A 16231-nucleotide genomic window follows, 5' to 3' on the forward strand; every position below is an offset into this window, starting at 1 on the left:
AATTTCTAATGACAGTGTAATTAAATGAACCCTTTAATGATAGGCATTTTTTCACTTTGTTTTAGTCACAGTTGTGCTATCATAAATAGTGCGGTTTAATTTTTTTGAATTTTTACATTTCATTCACATACATTGTTAAAAATACAATAGCTTGTTCAGAGAGAATGTACATTTTTGTGATTTTTGATCTGATTTTCAATTTACCATCCAAGAGTTCTACAGTTTGAGAGTCTTTGACAGGGCATGATTCTGCTTATTTCCCTATGTCCTCTTCACTAGATTACCTAAGGTTTTTTTTTTTTTTTTTTTTTTTTTTTGAGATGGAATTTCATTCCTGTTGCCCAGGATGGATTGCAATGGCACAATCTTGGCTCACTGCAACCTTCACCTCCCAGATTCAAACAATTCTCCTTCCTCAGCCTCCCGAGTAGCTGGGAATACAGGCATGCACCACCATGCTCAGCTTATTTTTATTTTATTTTATTTTATTTTTTGTATTTAGTAGAGACCGGGATTCACCATGTTAGTCAGGCTGGTCTTGAACTCCTGACCCCAGTTGATCCACCCACCTGGGCCTCCCAAAGTGCTGAGATTACAGGCGTGCGCCACCGTGCCGGCCCTACCTAAGTTTTTAAGGTGACTAGATATTGCTCATTTGAGAATCCCTGAAATGATAATTCATCATTAAATAAAAGAATTTAAAATTGCTTTGATATTTTCTTAGAAGTAAGCTGTACCCTTTAAGCATTAAATCTTAGAACCCTTATTATTTGTGGTAGTTTAGTTTTTGGCCTTGTCTCCTAGCCCTAAAATACAAACAGTTATTCTTTTGATACTTCAGAACAGGTTATCTCATATGCAAATAATTAAGATTTATGGTTGGTTCATGTTTTTAGTGCTTTCTATTACTTGTTGAGAAACCTAGTGCAAGTCATTTAATCTCTCATGATACGTTTCTCAGTCTGACAAGTTGGAAGAATGTTTTTTAGATAAATTATTTTTAAAACTTTGAGATGAGCTAGGCATTTGGCATAGTAGCTTTTTAATACATTTGTTTTTGATAGGCAGAAGGAAGGAAAAGAGGAAGATGCTAGATATTTGTAGAACTTGAAGAATTCTAATATACTTTTGCAAAGAATTAAAAACATATCAGTCAGTATTGAGAAATTATATCCCAGTTGATTTTTGGTATCTTACTAAATAACTGCATTTTTATTTAAGCAAATTACCTTTAAATTAAGTTCTTCTGTTAACATAAGAAGGCATGTAATTTTAAAATCAGAAAAACCAAGTTATTTACATATTTGAGAAATCAGAAGAAAAGAAATTCATGCAGAGTCTTCATGAAATCTTGTAAATGAATGTGAAAACTGTTAGCCCAATAACTTAAAAAAAAAAAAAAACTAGTTTTTCTTTCTCATGAAAATAATCTCACCTTCCCATCTCAATTTGGCAAAATATAATAATGATAATAACATTCCTTACTGTCAGAATGAATAGTCACTGTAAGAAATGTTTTGGGAAACCTAGTTTTAAAAGGTCCATCAATTTACAATCTGTCATGGTAGAAAAGACTTGTAAACTGTAGCGATATCAATTCTGTTGTTTAAACATACATCTTTTATAAAGAAAACAAATTATATTGATTAATGATTCGCTTTATGTAAGTAACACCATTGAATTTTACCTAAGATAAAACTTAGCATTTTTGTGCCAGGCATGGTGACTCATGCCTGTGATCCCAGCACTTTGGGAGGCTGAGGCGGGTGGATCACCTGAGGTCAGGGATTCTGATCAGCCTGACCAACATGGCGAAATCCCGTCTCTACCAAAAATACGAAAATTAGCTGGGCATGGTGGTGGGCGCCTATAATCCCAGCTACTTGGGAGGCTGAGGCAGGAGAATCACTTGAACTTGGGAGGTGGAGGTTGTAGTGAACCGAGATCACGCCATAGCACTCCAGTCTGGGCAACAGAGCGAGACTCTGTCTCAAAAAAATAAATTAATTAAATAAAACTTAGCATTTTTAACTCATAAGGTTTTTGTCAAAAAATACGAAAGTGAATGCATTGATATTGTAGGTACTTTACTTGCTTTTTAGTTTATAAGTGTGTGGTTTGTTTCCTTAAAATAAAAATCCAAAAATAGTGCTTAAATAAAATCTTTTTAATTATCAATTTAATTATAGAGAATTGTCATATTATAGATCTGGTAAAATGTAAATTCAATGGTAGCTTCTGAAGTGTAATTTCTTATATCTAAAGCTTGAAATACTAATGTATTGGTTTAGGTGAAGGTCTCAACTATGGCAATTTGAAGGGCCTTCTGAGTACTGTAATAATCTGTAAATAATGAGTTGAATTACAACTGTGGCAGTTAAAATCCCCCCAAATAATAAATGCTGCTCAGTCTTATTTGCTTCATGGCAAAATACATAAAATAATCAAATTGCTAGAATTTTGAGCCTAATTTGTTTGTACTGGTGAGAAATTTGTTTCGTGAAATGTAATATTAAATCGTTAGATGTATGAATTTTATATAAAGTTCATTTTTGCTTTCTTCAAAATATATTAGAGATAATTGGAATAATTTCCCAATAGTTTATTGGAAAATTTCCCATCAAACAGAAAGTGTTTTTGTAAATCTAGTATATTTTCGGCAAGTGTCTGTTCTTGAACTCTTAAATAGGAATGAAAAAAGGAGGGTATTATAGCTTTTGTTCTTAACAACGTCTGGAAAAAAATCATCACCTCTCCCAGTTTGATTTGTTTCATGAATTCTTGTCACATATACTTCTTTGGTCCTTAAAGGTTTTATATTGAAGTACTCAATGTTGAGGTTTTTCTGTTCATTTAGGTTTTTAAGATTTCTGATCTATGCTGAGCACTGAACTGTTTATCAGACACTTATTATTCAGTAACTAAAGCATATGAAATTTACTACATTTTGTATTGATTTAATATTAATGTTAATCCAAAATCTTTGGGTGCAATGTGTCACATCTGTTTTATATTCCTCTGTTTAAAAGAAATGGCAGTATGGTATTTGGAGGAATATTTATTATCTGAGTGTTTTTCTTTGCAATAGTTTCCCTCAGTCTATTGAAAATTATAACCTCCAAGAGCCCGGCAAATTCTCAGGTACCCAGTTGCTAAAAACCACAGTTAATTGGAATTTTTATTTACCATTTAAGTTCCTTTTATTTAAATTGTTGTAACTTGGGAGGCTTCTGGAAGTGATAGAAAATAAATCTGTGGTGATATTTTAAAAAATACTCTTTTCTCTTAATAATAGGTCTAGCCTGTACTTTTATGGATACTCTGTCTTTTTAGAAAAGACTTTCTTAGATTGAATGTTGATTTGTATTTAAAACTGAATTATCCATAGCTGGTTGCTAAATATTCTTATCCTGGGTTAAGTACCATTTCTTAACCTTTCAGGGGGTCATGAATTTCTCTAAGTAGTCAATGAATGCTAGAGCCTGTTTTCCTAGGGGGGAAATGTATATAAACACAAACATTTTACGTACAGTTCTGATTAATCCTGCCTCTCCCTGCCCAGTAGTCCAAGGGCCCCCGGTTAGGAAATGCCACTATAATGGAACTGAAAAAATCACTTCTTAAGTTAGTTTTAACATCACATTATTATGTCACACTACATTTTCTTCACTACAAGCTTTATTTAACATTACATTTTCTCCTTGATCATTATATTATTAGAAGATAAGCATAATCTAAATCTTATTTTGGAGAAAAAGCAATATTACCTTTTAATTTTAAAGCTGGTCTCTGAAATTATGGAACACATTTTGACTCCTATATGTCCTTAAGTTCTGCTTTAGATAAGTAAACAATCCACTTTACCTTTTGATCTAAGATAAAGGTAAAAGAAGAAAGAGATGAGTTCTTCTGGATATTTTGTTTAGGAAAATAGCTCTTCCTTAGAAAATATGTTGCATTTGTTGTTTGGCACAAAAATATGAATTCTCATTTTATTGAGAGTTTGAGAAACTATTTAAGGGTTACCTGGTTGTGCTGGTTAAGGCTCAGACTTGGAAATCAAGCAGGTTAGGGTCCAAATCTAACTCAGTTCCTTTCCAGCTATATGATCTTGGGCTTATTACTTATCCCCAAAATGGAACCTACTCTGTTAAATGAGATAATGTCTGTAAAGTGTTTTTTTGCTTTGTGTATAATATGCACTCAGTTAGTTCTTACTGTATCATGATGATGGTGATGATGAAAAACAGGATGAGCAGCTTGCTTTTCAGTTGTAGTGTTTATTTTTTTCTATTTAAATTTAAGATAGTAGATCTTGGTTGCAGAAAGAGAAGTCCTCACATTCCCCAGAATAATCTTTTCAAGTTATGGTGGCTTACATTTGTCATAAACATTTATTCAAGAATTCTCCAAAGATGGGGATAGCAAACTAACTTTTCCACATTATACTTCTCAATGTTCAGTTGTTACAGTGGGGCAATATGTTAAATGTCATCCGTTAAATTTGCCTCATACAATTGAAGTAAATACTGAGGAGCAGAGAAAGAGGGAGGTTGCTAAGAGTGGATTAAAAAGTGAGTCCTAACATGTTTCTGGTTTTGAATATTGACACCTACATGGTCACGTGGTGTAGAACCACATGTATTGTGTGTACTTAGAATAGATGATGTTTCTTTGCATGTCATATCATAAAGGAGAACTCTAATGTAAAAATTTCTGATAAGCTGTACAAATGGCAATCCCCATACAAATGTCAGCTCTAAGACAGTATTTTCATTGCGGTTTCTATGGTATTTGTAGCCAAAGAAGAAAGGAAGAGAATGAAAGAGAATGATTTGTGTGACTATTTGATTAAATAAATGATGAAATGAATTAACACCTGCTTGAGTGGAAGGCTTTAAGTTCACTGAAAGGATGATGAGTTTCAGACCCTCCTGAAAAGTCGGATGACATCCTGTCTGATCCCCCTTTTTTTTCCATGTTGTGGTTGTAAATTATAACCAGGTAATAACAATAACAGTGCTTATGATGGTGGTTTTTTGTATGTCTGCATGTGCACATATGCACACATATGTCCATATGCTCTCCAAGATGCCTTAGAATGATTCATCCAGATAAGAATCATAAATGTCAGTCAATATGGATTATAAACACAGGAGAGGCTAAGTGCATTCTGAAAATTTTGACGTTGGCATCATGGGAGAGTATTCATTGTATTAATCTGTAAACCATCTATTGTTACCAGTGACAGAGAAAGCAACTGATTGAATTCATTATGGATTTAAGTCTGTGTATTTCATATGTGAAAAAAACAAACACTGCATCATCATTTTATATTAATGAAATATCAGATGCTGTCAGTATCATTGAGATATGAAGAGAACACTTTGCCCTGTTTTTTTTTTTGTTTTGTTTTCCTTGTAATGCCTGGTTTCATTCCTTTATTTTCTTTGACCAGGCAGGAAGTTTGGAAAATGATATTCCCCTTTTTCTGTCTTCTCAGTATCGTCAGTGAAGCAGGAGCATCAATCTACAGTGTCAGCCCTGAAGCTAACAAAGAGATGCCAGGACTGGACCCTAATTTGAGAAGTGCAGGTAAGAAACTATGAACCATCACAAAAACATGTGATTTTGATATTTTGGACAGCATGTGTGGCATGCTAAATATTCTAAATATCAAAGAAAATTTAAAGTTACACTACATGCATAAGAATTGGCATATTAGAAAGAAAGTGATTATGGAAAAGAAGAGGAAGAATATTGTACTATTTTAAAGAACACTACTATTCTATAGTGCAAAGTTAACCCACAAAGTCTTTAGCAACATTAAATGCCAGAGAGTTCAGTAATAAAAATAATAGACTGGGTGCGGTGGCTGAAGCCTGTAATCCCAGCACTTTGGGAGGCCGAGGCAGGTGGATCATGAGGTCAGGAGTTCAAGACTAGCCTGGCCAAGATGGTGAAACTCCGTCTCTACTAAAAATACAAGAATTAGTGGGGCATGGTGGCAGGGGCCTGTAATCCAAGCTACTCAGGAGGCTGAGGGAGGGAATTGCTTGAACCCAGGAGGCAGAGGTTGCAGTGAGTCGAGATCATGCCACTGCACTCCAGCCTGGGCGACAGAGTGAGACTCTGTCTCAATAACATCTTTTATTATTGTTACAAAATATTATTAAAGCTTTTTGTTGGCAAAAAGTAATATAGTAACAAAATATTTGTAATACAAATTTATGAATGTACACAGACTTTCAGTTTAGTGCCAAATATTTGTCAAATGGCTAGTTTCTCGTCTTGCTAATAGAGTTGTCATTTGATCATGTTTTACTTAAAACAGCCTGCTTTGGTTTTAGTTGTATTTGATTGCTTTGATTTCTGTAATGGGGAATAGTCAAAATCTTGTGTGTGAAGAAATTAAGATACTTTGATGCATCTCATGAAAGCAGTTGGTATCATAATATGTTAGATCAGGTCAGTGCATTTTTCTGTATAATAGGTGAATATTTAGACCGCTTGGTTAGTAATGGACCTGTTATTTAATTTTTTCCTTAAATATTATCATCAGATTTCATTGGCTGTTCTTGAAATTTATACCTGGAGAGATATATATGAAATTTTTACATTAATCTAAATCTAAAAGTGTTCTTACATCCAAAAGAACTTGTAGTTTCCCTTCAGTTGTTTCATGACATAATTCACTCTCTAAAATGATCATCTTCTTAAATCCTAGCTAAAAATCTTGCTTCTCCTGGGAAGCTGCTGCTTAGCACAGCAGCTCAGCGTGATTTCTATCTCCTCACCATGTACTCTTTTTGTGGTTGCCTTATAATAATAATGGCAGAAGGAATAGAAAAGTAGTCATACTGGGATCTACTAATAGTAATTTTTTAAGCACTTAGTATATGTGAAACATTGTGGTATGTTACTAAGATTATTTTATCCTCTCTATTGCCCTGTGAGATATTTATTATTATCCCCACTTTTAAAATAGGAAACTAAGGCTTAAAGAGGCCAGATAACCAGTAAATGTGCACATAATATTTGTGTACCTAATTTCTATGATAAAAGGGCACTTTCATTTATAAAAAAATAAAATGCAGAATTTCTCAAGTTGGCACTGAGAAAGTATCTCCCAATAGTGTGTTGGAAAAAATATTTAGACCATATTTTCTGAGAGATAACAATCCCTCAGGCCTCCCACTGCTGAAGAGACTGCTGTTTCTTCTTAACCACTGGCCCATGTGTGTAAATAATTGTCACAGTATTATAGGTGAGACAGAATTACAACGTTCCAACAAGACTCTATGAAAATAGAGGATAATAAAATGGAAAATCATTGTATGGTTCTAATTACTCTAATTTCAAAGTCTGCTATGTCTTCGGTGTGTGATTCAGTTTAAGTATCTGTGTCTTCCTTCTGTGTCTTAGCTCACTTCTATGTGGCAATGACCATGTTTAATATATACCTAGACACTTTTGAGTCTGGTCCTGGAGTCAAATATTCAAAGAGGTTGGAGTCTCTACTCTTGGTTTTCTAGAGTCCACTTTCTTTTCAATTCCTATTTCTCATTGAGAGTCTTTCTTTTTCCTGGTGATTGATGCCAGGGGTGACTTTTTACTTTATGTGAGATCTGAGCTACCTACAGGTGTGGATTTTACCTTTAAGTCCTCTAAATGTTTACTGTATAAGAATATAACAGAACTTCAGCATTCATGTGTGTGTTAAGCATGTGTAAGAAAATGACCCTCATTACTACATCTCATTGACCAGTTTATCAGCTTACTGAAAATAGAAGTTGTCTTCTATATATATGCTTAAATTCCCCATGATGCATTGTATGTGGCCTTTAAATTGGATGGATATAGTAGATGGGTAATATTAAACTGTTTATTATGGATTTAAAGTGGAAGATTGAGTGTATGTTTTATTCCTTCTCTCCTTCTGAAATTGATTTAAATGACATGATAGAATGAAAGCATAAACCTACTAAGATAAAACCTACTAAGATAAAAGGAATGGGAGAACAGATAGCAACAACAACAAGATTTGAAGCTTAAAGTGGATAGATGAGCAATAAGTCACCTAGTCAACTTGAGAATGTTGAATTCTGAGACAGCATTGTAGAAAATACAGAACTAACCTAGGATGGATCACACAACCCCTATAGGTTCAGGAAATGGTGCCAAGTACTTTGGAAGTATGCTGAGAGGGTTGAGGCTGGGTTGAAAATGAAAGTATTGGTTGAAAGTCTGTTTAAAAAGCAACGAGACCAAATTAAACATAGGCCTAGCAATTTCACTCCTACACATGTCGCCAGAAAAATTGAAAACAGGTATTCAACCAAAATACTTGTATGCAAGTGCTTATAGCAGCATTATTTACAATAGCTAAAAGTTGGAAACAACTCACATGATGAAAGAATAAACAAAATGTGGTACAGCCATACAATAGAATATCATTCAGCCATAAAGAGAATGAAGTACTGGTACATGCTACAACACCGTGTGAACCTCAAAAATGTCATGCCAACATAAGTAAAAAAAAGCCAATCCCAAAAGACCACATAGTGTATGGTTATATGAAATGTGCAGAATAGACAAATCTGTAGAGATTGAAAACTGACTGGAGGTTGTCAGGGACTGGGGAGAGACAGGAATGGAGAGTGACTGCTTAATGGGTACAGGGTTTTCTTTTGGCATAATGAAAATGTTTTGGAACTTGATAGAGGTGGTGAGGCACAATATTGCAAGTATCCTAAGTACCACTGATTTCTGTACTTTAAAATAGTTAATTATATGTTACAAGAATTTCACCTCAATACAATAACAACAGCAATTAACATCCCCTTCCACAACAGTTGAGGAACTGTCTTTTCACTACCTTTGCAGAAGACTGGGGATTTGTTCTCTGGAGAGGGTTAAACAGAAGGATTCTACAAAGGAGGACACAGCTTACAAATGAGAGTGGGGATGCTACTGAAGTAAAGGGGAGTTGAGGAAATATTTACATGCAGTTGTAGAGATCTTAGAGAGGAATCAGTCTATGCAGATAAGAGGACTCTGCCAATACAAGAGACAACATTGAAGAAACTTGAGATTAGAGGTACCACAAAGAAATGGCCACAGCACCCAAAGTAAAGCCATAGTTGATAAGCCTTACCACTGGGCAAAGCAGTTAATGTCATTGTTTTAGCATCCTGCCCCTGGTGGACAGTCAAAGGTCACCTAACATGTAATGAAAACTTATACTATTAATATTAAAAACAGATGCCAAAATACACTAGGGAAGAAAAAAAACTACTTGGAGGAAATAGAGATGATGAAGACAGAAGAAAAAGTTTAACATTCTCAAAGAAATAAAAAATATTTTATTTATTTAGAGATATAGTTACATAAAATAAAAGTCACCCTTTTTAGGTACATCATCTATGAATTTTGAAAAGTTTACACTAGTTGGGTAACCTTCAGTCTACCTCCATTACAGTGAGGATACAGAAAATTTTTTTCAGTTCAACATATTTCTCAGCTTCTTGTTCAAAAATGTAATTATTACTTAGAGGGTCAAGATTATAATAGATTTGCATCAAGACTGCTAAAACTACATTTTAATAAACATTATAGTGAAAAAATTCTAATTTGGAGTTGTTGGCTGAAAAAGACAACATGGGGGAATTTTGCTTATTTTCCTCTGTTCCTGTCTGACGTCAAGGGGAAGGATAAAATGAGATGAATATTGGACTTTAAAAATACAGATGTCTAATATTGCTAGATAACAGGATGAGACAAATTTTAAAGAGAGTACAGTTCACTATAGTCTTTTAAGCAAATAAATTGATTTGCTCCAGAAGCTTTAGGATTCTAGATATTTCATAGAATTGAAAGGCCAAAACCCATGACATTCTTTTTCTTTGGATATAAGACATATTATGAGTGAAGAGAAATGTTGCTTTCAAGGTTACTGTATGTGGGCATGCAAGTTATATACTCAACCACTTATCCATAGGAAGTAGCTCTGGTTGCATGTCTTTTAGGATGATAATCTTTACTCAGTCTGGGATCCCTTCCCAACTTTTGGCATATCAAGTGTAATTTTTTTCTCTAATGCTTAACTTTTTGTATTATTATCCCATATTAATTGTCTTCCTCTATACATTGAGCTATGTTACCATTTAATAAATTAGCATTTATAAAAAAAACCTCTAAAATCCCTATATGTACTTTATGTTCTCATTTCATTGGTCTATGTAGCCTACCACAATGCAACTCTCAATTTCTGTGGCTTATAATATGCCTTGCTTTAATTTTTTTTAATTGCATTTTTCATAGTATTTCTTTTTTTTTTGCAAATGAACTTTAAAGCCATTTAATAAATACAGTTGACCCTCTGCATGTGCCCACAGATTCAACCGTGGATTGAAAGTATTTAAAAAAAAATACAACAATAAAAAAATATAGATTTGAAAATATAGTGTAACAATTATTAACATAGCATTTACATTGTATTAGGTATTATAAGTAACCTATAGGTGATTTAAAGTATATGGCAGGGTGTGTGTAGGTTCTATGCAAATGGTACTCCATTTTATATAAAGTACTTGAGCATCCACAGATTTTGGTGTCTGCAGTGATCCTGGAACCAATCACCCAAGGATACAGGATGACTGTATTTGTAAAAGTCTATAGTATATAGAGTGAAATTCTGTAAAATTTCCACTTTCATCCCTGTTCTGCATGTTTTATTTTTATTATTCATGGGTTGTTTATATATATGTGTGTGTGTGTGTGTGTGTGTATGTTTAACATTGTGAATAGGTTTTTATCCATGAATCGATTGTTTTATTGTTTTTATTACATTTTAATTTCATCATACTATACATAAGATCTCTGTAATTTATTAACATATAACTACAAGTATGTACCCTTTGACCAGCATCTCCTCATTCTCTCCACTCCCCAACTCCTCTGTTATTGGTTTGATAGCATATGGTAGAAGCATCAGTTTTTGTTTGTGTGTCTTGAAACTACCCAACTAATTGGAATCTTGTTAGTTCTGATATTTTTTCATTTGATTTGCTTAGGTTTTCTAGGTAGATAATCATATGTAAATAATGTCATTTCAATATTTATATCTTCCCTTTTTGTCAAGTTGCATCAACTAGAGTTTTCTGAACAATGGTGAATAGTAGTGAAACAGCAAACTATTGTCATTATATGTGGGCAAAATAGTATTTGGCATACATTTGGACATACTACATTTTAAAAAACAATAGCTTTGTTGAGATATAATTTACATAACATAACATTTACCCTTTTAAAGTGTACAAGTCAGTGTTTTCTAGTATAGTCAGAGCTGTGCAACTATCACCACCGTTTAGTTTTATAACTTCATCCCAAAAAGAAGCCCATACCCATTGGCAATCACTTCCATTACTGTCTTCACTCACCACCCAAACTCCTGGCAAACATGAATGTACTTTCTCTCTGTATGGATTTTCCTGTTCTGGACAGTTCATATAAAAGAAATCATACAATATGTGGTCTTTGTGACTGGCTTCTTTCACTTAAGCGTAATGTTTTCAAGATTCCACATGCTGTAGCATGTATCAGCCCTTTATTTCTTTTTATTGCCAAATAACATTCTATTGTATAGGTATACAAGATTTTGTTTAGTCATCAGTTGATGGTTTTTTTTTTTTTTTAACATTTTTGGCTATTACGAATAAGGCTGCTATGAAAATTCATGAATAACATTTTATATGGACATAATGTTTCCATTTCTCTTGAGCGTATACCTGAGAATAAAAAGTGGGACGCGTGTAACTATGTTTAACATTTTCCAGAAATCTTTTTGACTTCTATTACTTTGCTGTCCTCATCACTTATTCTCTGCCTCTTTTTTTACTTCCTCCTTTTCTTCTTTGTCTCAAAATGTGACGTTCCCTAAGTTTTGGGCCATAACTCTTCCTCCCTCTTAATTATCTTTATCAGCAATTCATTAGACTCCCTTTTCCTGAGCTATCTCCCTCTTACTTTCAAGAATCTATTGTCGGCTTGATCATTCTCAACCTAGAGCTCTGCCTTATTGCTGTCTACTAAACAACTCATTCTTGATTATCTTGCCGGCAGGAAAGTAGCACCATCTCTCTCTAAAGCCTGGATATAGGAGTTATAAAAGTGTTGTATGACATTTTTGTTTTCTCAGTGCATACAAAAGTTATGTTTACACTATAGTGTGTTAAGAATCTAATGGCATTATATCTCAAAAGAATATGTACACACCTTAATTAGAAAATATTGTTAAAAATGCTAATGATCATCTGAGCCTTCAGCAGTTCACAATCTTTTTGCTGGTGGAGGGTCTCGCCTTGATGTTGGTGGTTGCTGACCGGAGTGGTGGTTACTGAAGGCTGAGATGTGGTGGCAGTTTCTTAATATAAGACAATAATGAAGTCTGCTGCATCAGTGGACTCTCCTCTCACAAAAGGTTTCTCTGTAGCATGTGATGCTGTTTGGTAGCATTTTACATTCAGTAGAACTTTATTTAAAATTGAAGTCCATGTTATCCATTCCTGCTGCTGCTGCTTTATCAACAAAGTTTATGTAATATTTGATATCTTTTGTCATTTCCACAATGTTCATATAGCATCTTCACCAGGAATAGATTCCACGTCAAGAAGCCACTTTCTTTGCTTATCCCTAAGAAAGCAGCTCCTCATTATGTCAAGTTTGATTGTGAGATTGCAGCAATTCAGTTACATCTTCAGGGTCCACTTCTAATTCTAGTTTTCTTGCTATTTCCACCACGTGTGAAGTGGCTTTCTCCACCAAAGTATTGAATCTCTCAAAGTCATCCGTGAGAGTTGAAATCAGCCTCCTCCAAACTCTGGTTAATGTTGACATTTTGCCCTCCTCCCATGAATTATTAATGTTATTAATAGCATCTGGAATGGTAAATCCTTTTCCAAAAATTTTCAACATACTTTGCCCAGATCCTCAGAGAAATCACCATCTATGGTAGCTATAGCCTTACAAAATGTATTTCTTAAAAAATAAGACTTGAAAGTCAAAATTACTCCATGACCCATGGTATACAGAATGGATGTTGTGTTAGTAGGCATGAAAACAGTATTAATCTTGTACACCTCCATCAGAGCTCTTGAATGACAGGTGCATTGTCAATGAGCACTAATATTTTGTAAGGAATCTTTTTTTCTGAGCAGTAGGTCTCCACGGTGAGCTTAAAATATTCAGTAAGCCATGCTGTAAACATATGTGCTATCATGCAAGCTTTGTCGTTTCATTGATAGAGCACAGGCAGTGGACTCTCCTGTCACAAAAGGTTTATCTGTAGCATGTGATGCTACATAATCTAGCATAATTCTTAAGAACCCAGGGATTTTCAAAATGGCAAATGAGCCTTGACTTCAACTTAAAGTCACCAGCTGCATTCCCCTCTGATAAAATGAGTCAGGCTGTCTTTTGAATCTTTGAAGCCAGGCATTGACTTCTCCTCTCTAGCTATGAAAGTCCTAAATGAAATGGCATCTTCTTCCACGAGAAAGCTATTTTGTTTACATTGACAATCTGCTCTTTATTGTAGCCACCTTCATTATGATCTTAACTAGATCTTCTGGATAACTTGCTGCCACTTCTATATCAGCAATTGCTGTTTCATCTTGTACTTTTATGTTAGGAAGATGGCTTCTTTCCTTAACCCTCACAAACCAGCCTTTGCTGTCTTCAAACTTTTCTTTTGCAGCTTCCTCACCTCTCTCAGCTTTCATGGAATTGAAGAGAGTTAGGACCTTGCTCAGGATTACACTTTGGCTTAAGGGAATGTTGTGGCTGGTTTAATCACTCAAACTTTCTCCATATCAGCAAAAAGTTGTTTTGCTTCCTTATCATTTGTGTGTTCACTGGAGTCACACTTTTAATTTCCTTCAAAAACTCTTCCTTTGCATTCACCACTTTGCTAACTGGCCCAAGAGGGCCACCTTTCAGCCTTTCTCAGCTTTCAACATGTCTTTTCAATAAGCTTAATTATTTCTAGCTTTTGATTTAAAGTAAGAGACATGCGACTCTTCCTTTTACTTGAACTCTTAGAGGCCATTGTAGGGTTATTTATTGGCCTAATTTGAATACCATTGTGTCTCAGGGAATAGGGAGGCCCCAGGAGAGGGAGAGAGGGGAATAGCCACTTGGTGGAGCAGTCAGAACACACACATCATTTATTGATTAAGTTTGTTACCTTATAGGTGTGGTTCGTGATGTTCTAAAACAATTACAATAGTGATATCAAAGATCATTGGTCACAGATTACCATAACAAATATAATTTAATTTTGAAATATTGCTGAGAGTTACCAAAATGTAACACAGTGACCAGAAGTGTGCCCATGCTGTTGGAAAAATGGTGCCAGTAGACTTACCCAACTCAGGGTTGCCACAGATTTTCAATTTGTAAGAAATGCAGTGTCTGAGAAGCACAATAAAATGAAATGCAATACAATGAGGTGTCCATATATTCTTAAATTCTTGACTTGGTTTACTGTTGTGGGGGCTTTTCTTGTTTTTACTCAGAAGTATATAGGCAATGTATACGTGTTGAAAATCATTCTTTTAAATGTTACATTTACATTACACATTTAAATGTTAGGCTAAAGAAATAATACTTGCTTTAGAGAAATTCAAGCATATCTCTACTTTAAATCTGTAATAATGAATGTGGTTATTAGAGGAAAGCATTTCTCCTATCACCTTCAGTGCTTGCACTAACTAACCTTTTGTAATTGATTTCTTTAAATAATAAAGATGTATGTGAAGGCCTTGGAATCCCTATCTCTTCTGGGAGAGAAATAGATTGTATAACACCAGCTCAATGTTCTCTAAGCTTGCTTTGCAAGGAGCTATATGTCACTATATGTTAGGTGTAGTAATAAAGGATATGAAAAAAACTTGAATGATCATGCGTTGAACTTGATGTTCACAGTAGATAAGTAGATCTTATGTCTGATTAGAGAAGTGGTACAAATCAGTGACTGGAGAATCTAAGAGTCACTTGCAAGAGATGACTTTTGTTTCCAGACCTTGAACAGCTTAACATGGAAACAGGCACAGGATTTTCCTTGATGGTCTTAATATTTTCACTTAATGAATTTATATTTCATCCAACCTGTATGAGAAGGTGACACTGATCAGCTTCCATGTGTTTTGAAAATGGAAGCAGTTCATGTAGAAAGACTCAACGTAAATATGCTACTGGAGAGGGAGGTTACCTTTAGAACTATTCGTAAGAGTTGTAGTATCTTTTTTTCTAGCTAACTCTATCTTATAAATGAAAGATGTGAATTTTTATTGATATTTGGTAAAAAAAAATGACAATAAATGACGATCAAGTAAAATCGTGACACAGTTAAAGGAATGTTTGAAATTAACTCTAAAGTTTCTTGAGCATGGATTGTAATGGTCAAGAAAGGGATGTAATTAGAACTATGGTGTGTTAAGAGACAAGCAGTTGGGACAGAAGGAGATCACTTACCAGGGCAATCTTGCAGTCATATTCAAGACCACATGAGTATATTCATTAGCCAAGTAGCTTGATCTCTGGTTGCATTAAGATATGATTCTGCTGGGTGCAGTAGCTCACGCCTGTAATCCCAACACTTTGGAAGGGTGAGGCAAGAGGATTGCTTGAGCCCAGGAGTTCAAAGCTGCAGTGAACTGTGATGGCACCACTGCAGTCTATCCAGGGCAACAGAGTGAGACCCTATCTCTAAAAAAAGGGAACTTTAAAAAAAGAGGTAATTACATCATTTGTTCATTATTTGGGGGACCTAGTTCTAATAAGCATATTTGACATATAAAAATATCATATTTGTAATGATGCAGGATTATTTAAAACAAGATTTTGCTTGCTCTGTGAAGCATGAGGTATCCTATTATGCTTTACATAAAGAATGAATAGGTAATCTTGTAAGTATAGGGAATAAACGTTTTATTTGTTTTTCTAAATCTATAATCCTGTCAAACTACTTGTGTTCAAGAATGCTTAGGAATTCTGATGATATAATTCATCATGAAAGTTTGCATTTACTTTTTGTGTGCGGGGAAAAGAGAACTTTGAAACTTAGCTAAATTGTTGGCCTTTTTAGAAGGATGATGAGGAGGGACAGGATTAAGTACTTACATTATGAGGAACTAATGTAAGTAATTATTAGGTACTGCTTTTCACATTA

The 16231-nt window shown here is 34.5% G+C and overlaps 1 protein-coding gene across 1 annotated transcript in view; it reads left to right on the forward strand.

Annotated features, from left to right (window-relative positions):
* The window catches only part of SRBD1 (S1 RNA binding domain 1), a 221763-nt gene that overhangs the window by 117208 nt on the left and 88324 nt on the right, over positions 1-16231 (forward strand). The window contains exon 15 of the mRNA XM_050754732.1: positions 5504-5595. Coding sequence (XP_050610689.1) covers positions 5504-5595 — 92 coding nt within the window. The remainder of the gene's footprint in view (positions 1-5503; positions 5596-16231) is intronic.

This window comes from Macaca thibetana, chromosome 13, assembly GCF_024542745.1.
Source record: "Macaca thibetana thibetana isolate TM-01 chromosome 13, ASM2454274v1, whole genome shotgun sequence".
In the NCBI taxonomy this organism is placed as follows: domain Eukaryota; kingdom Metazoa; phylum Chordata; class Mammalia; order Primates; family Cercopithecidae; genus Macaca; species Macaca thibetana.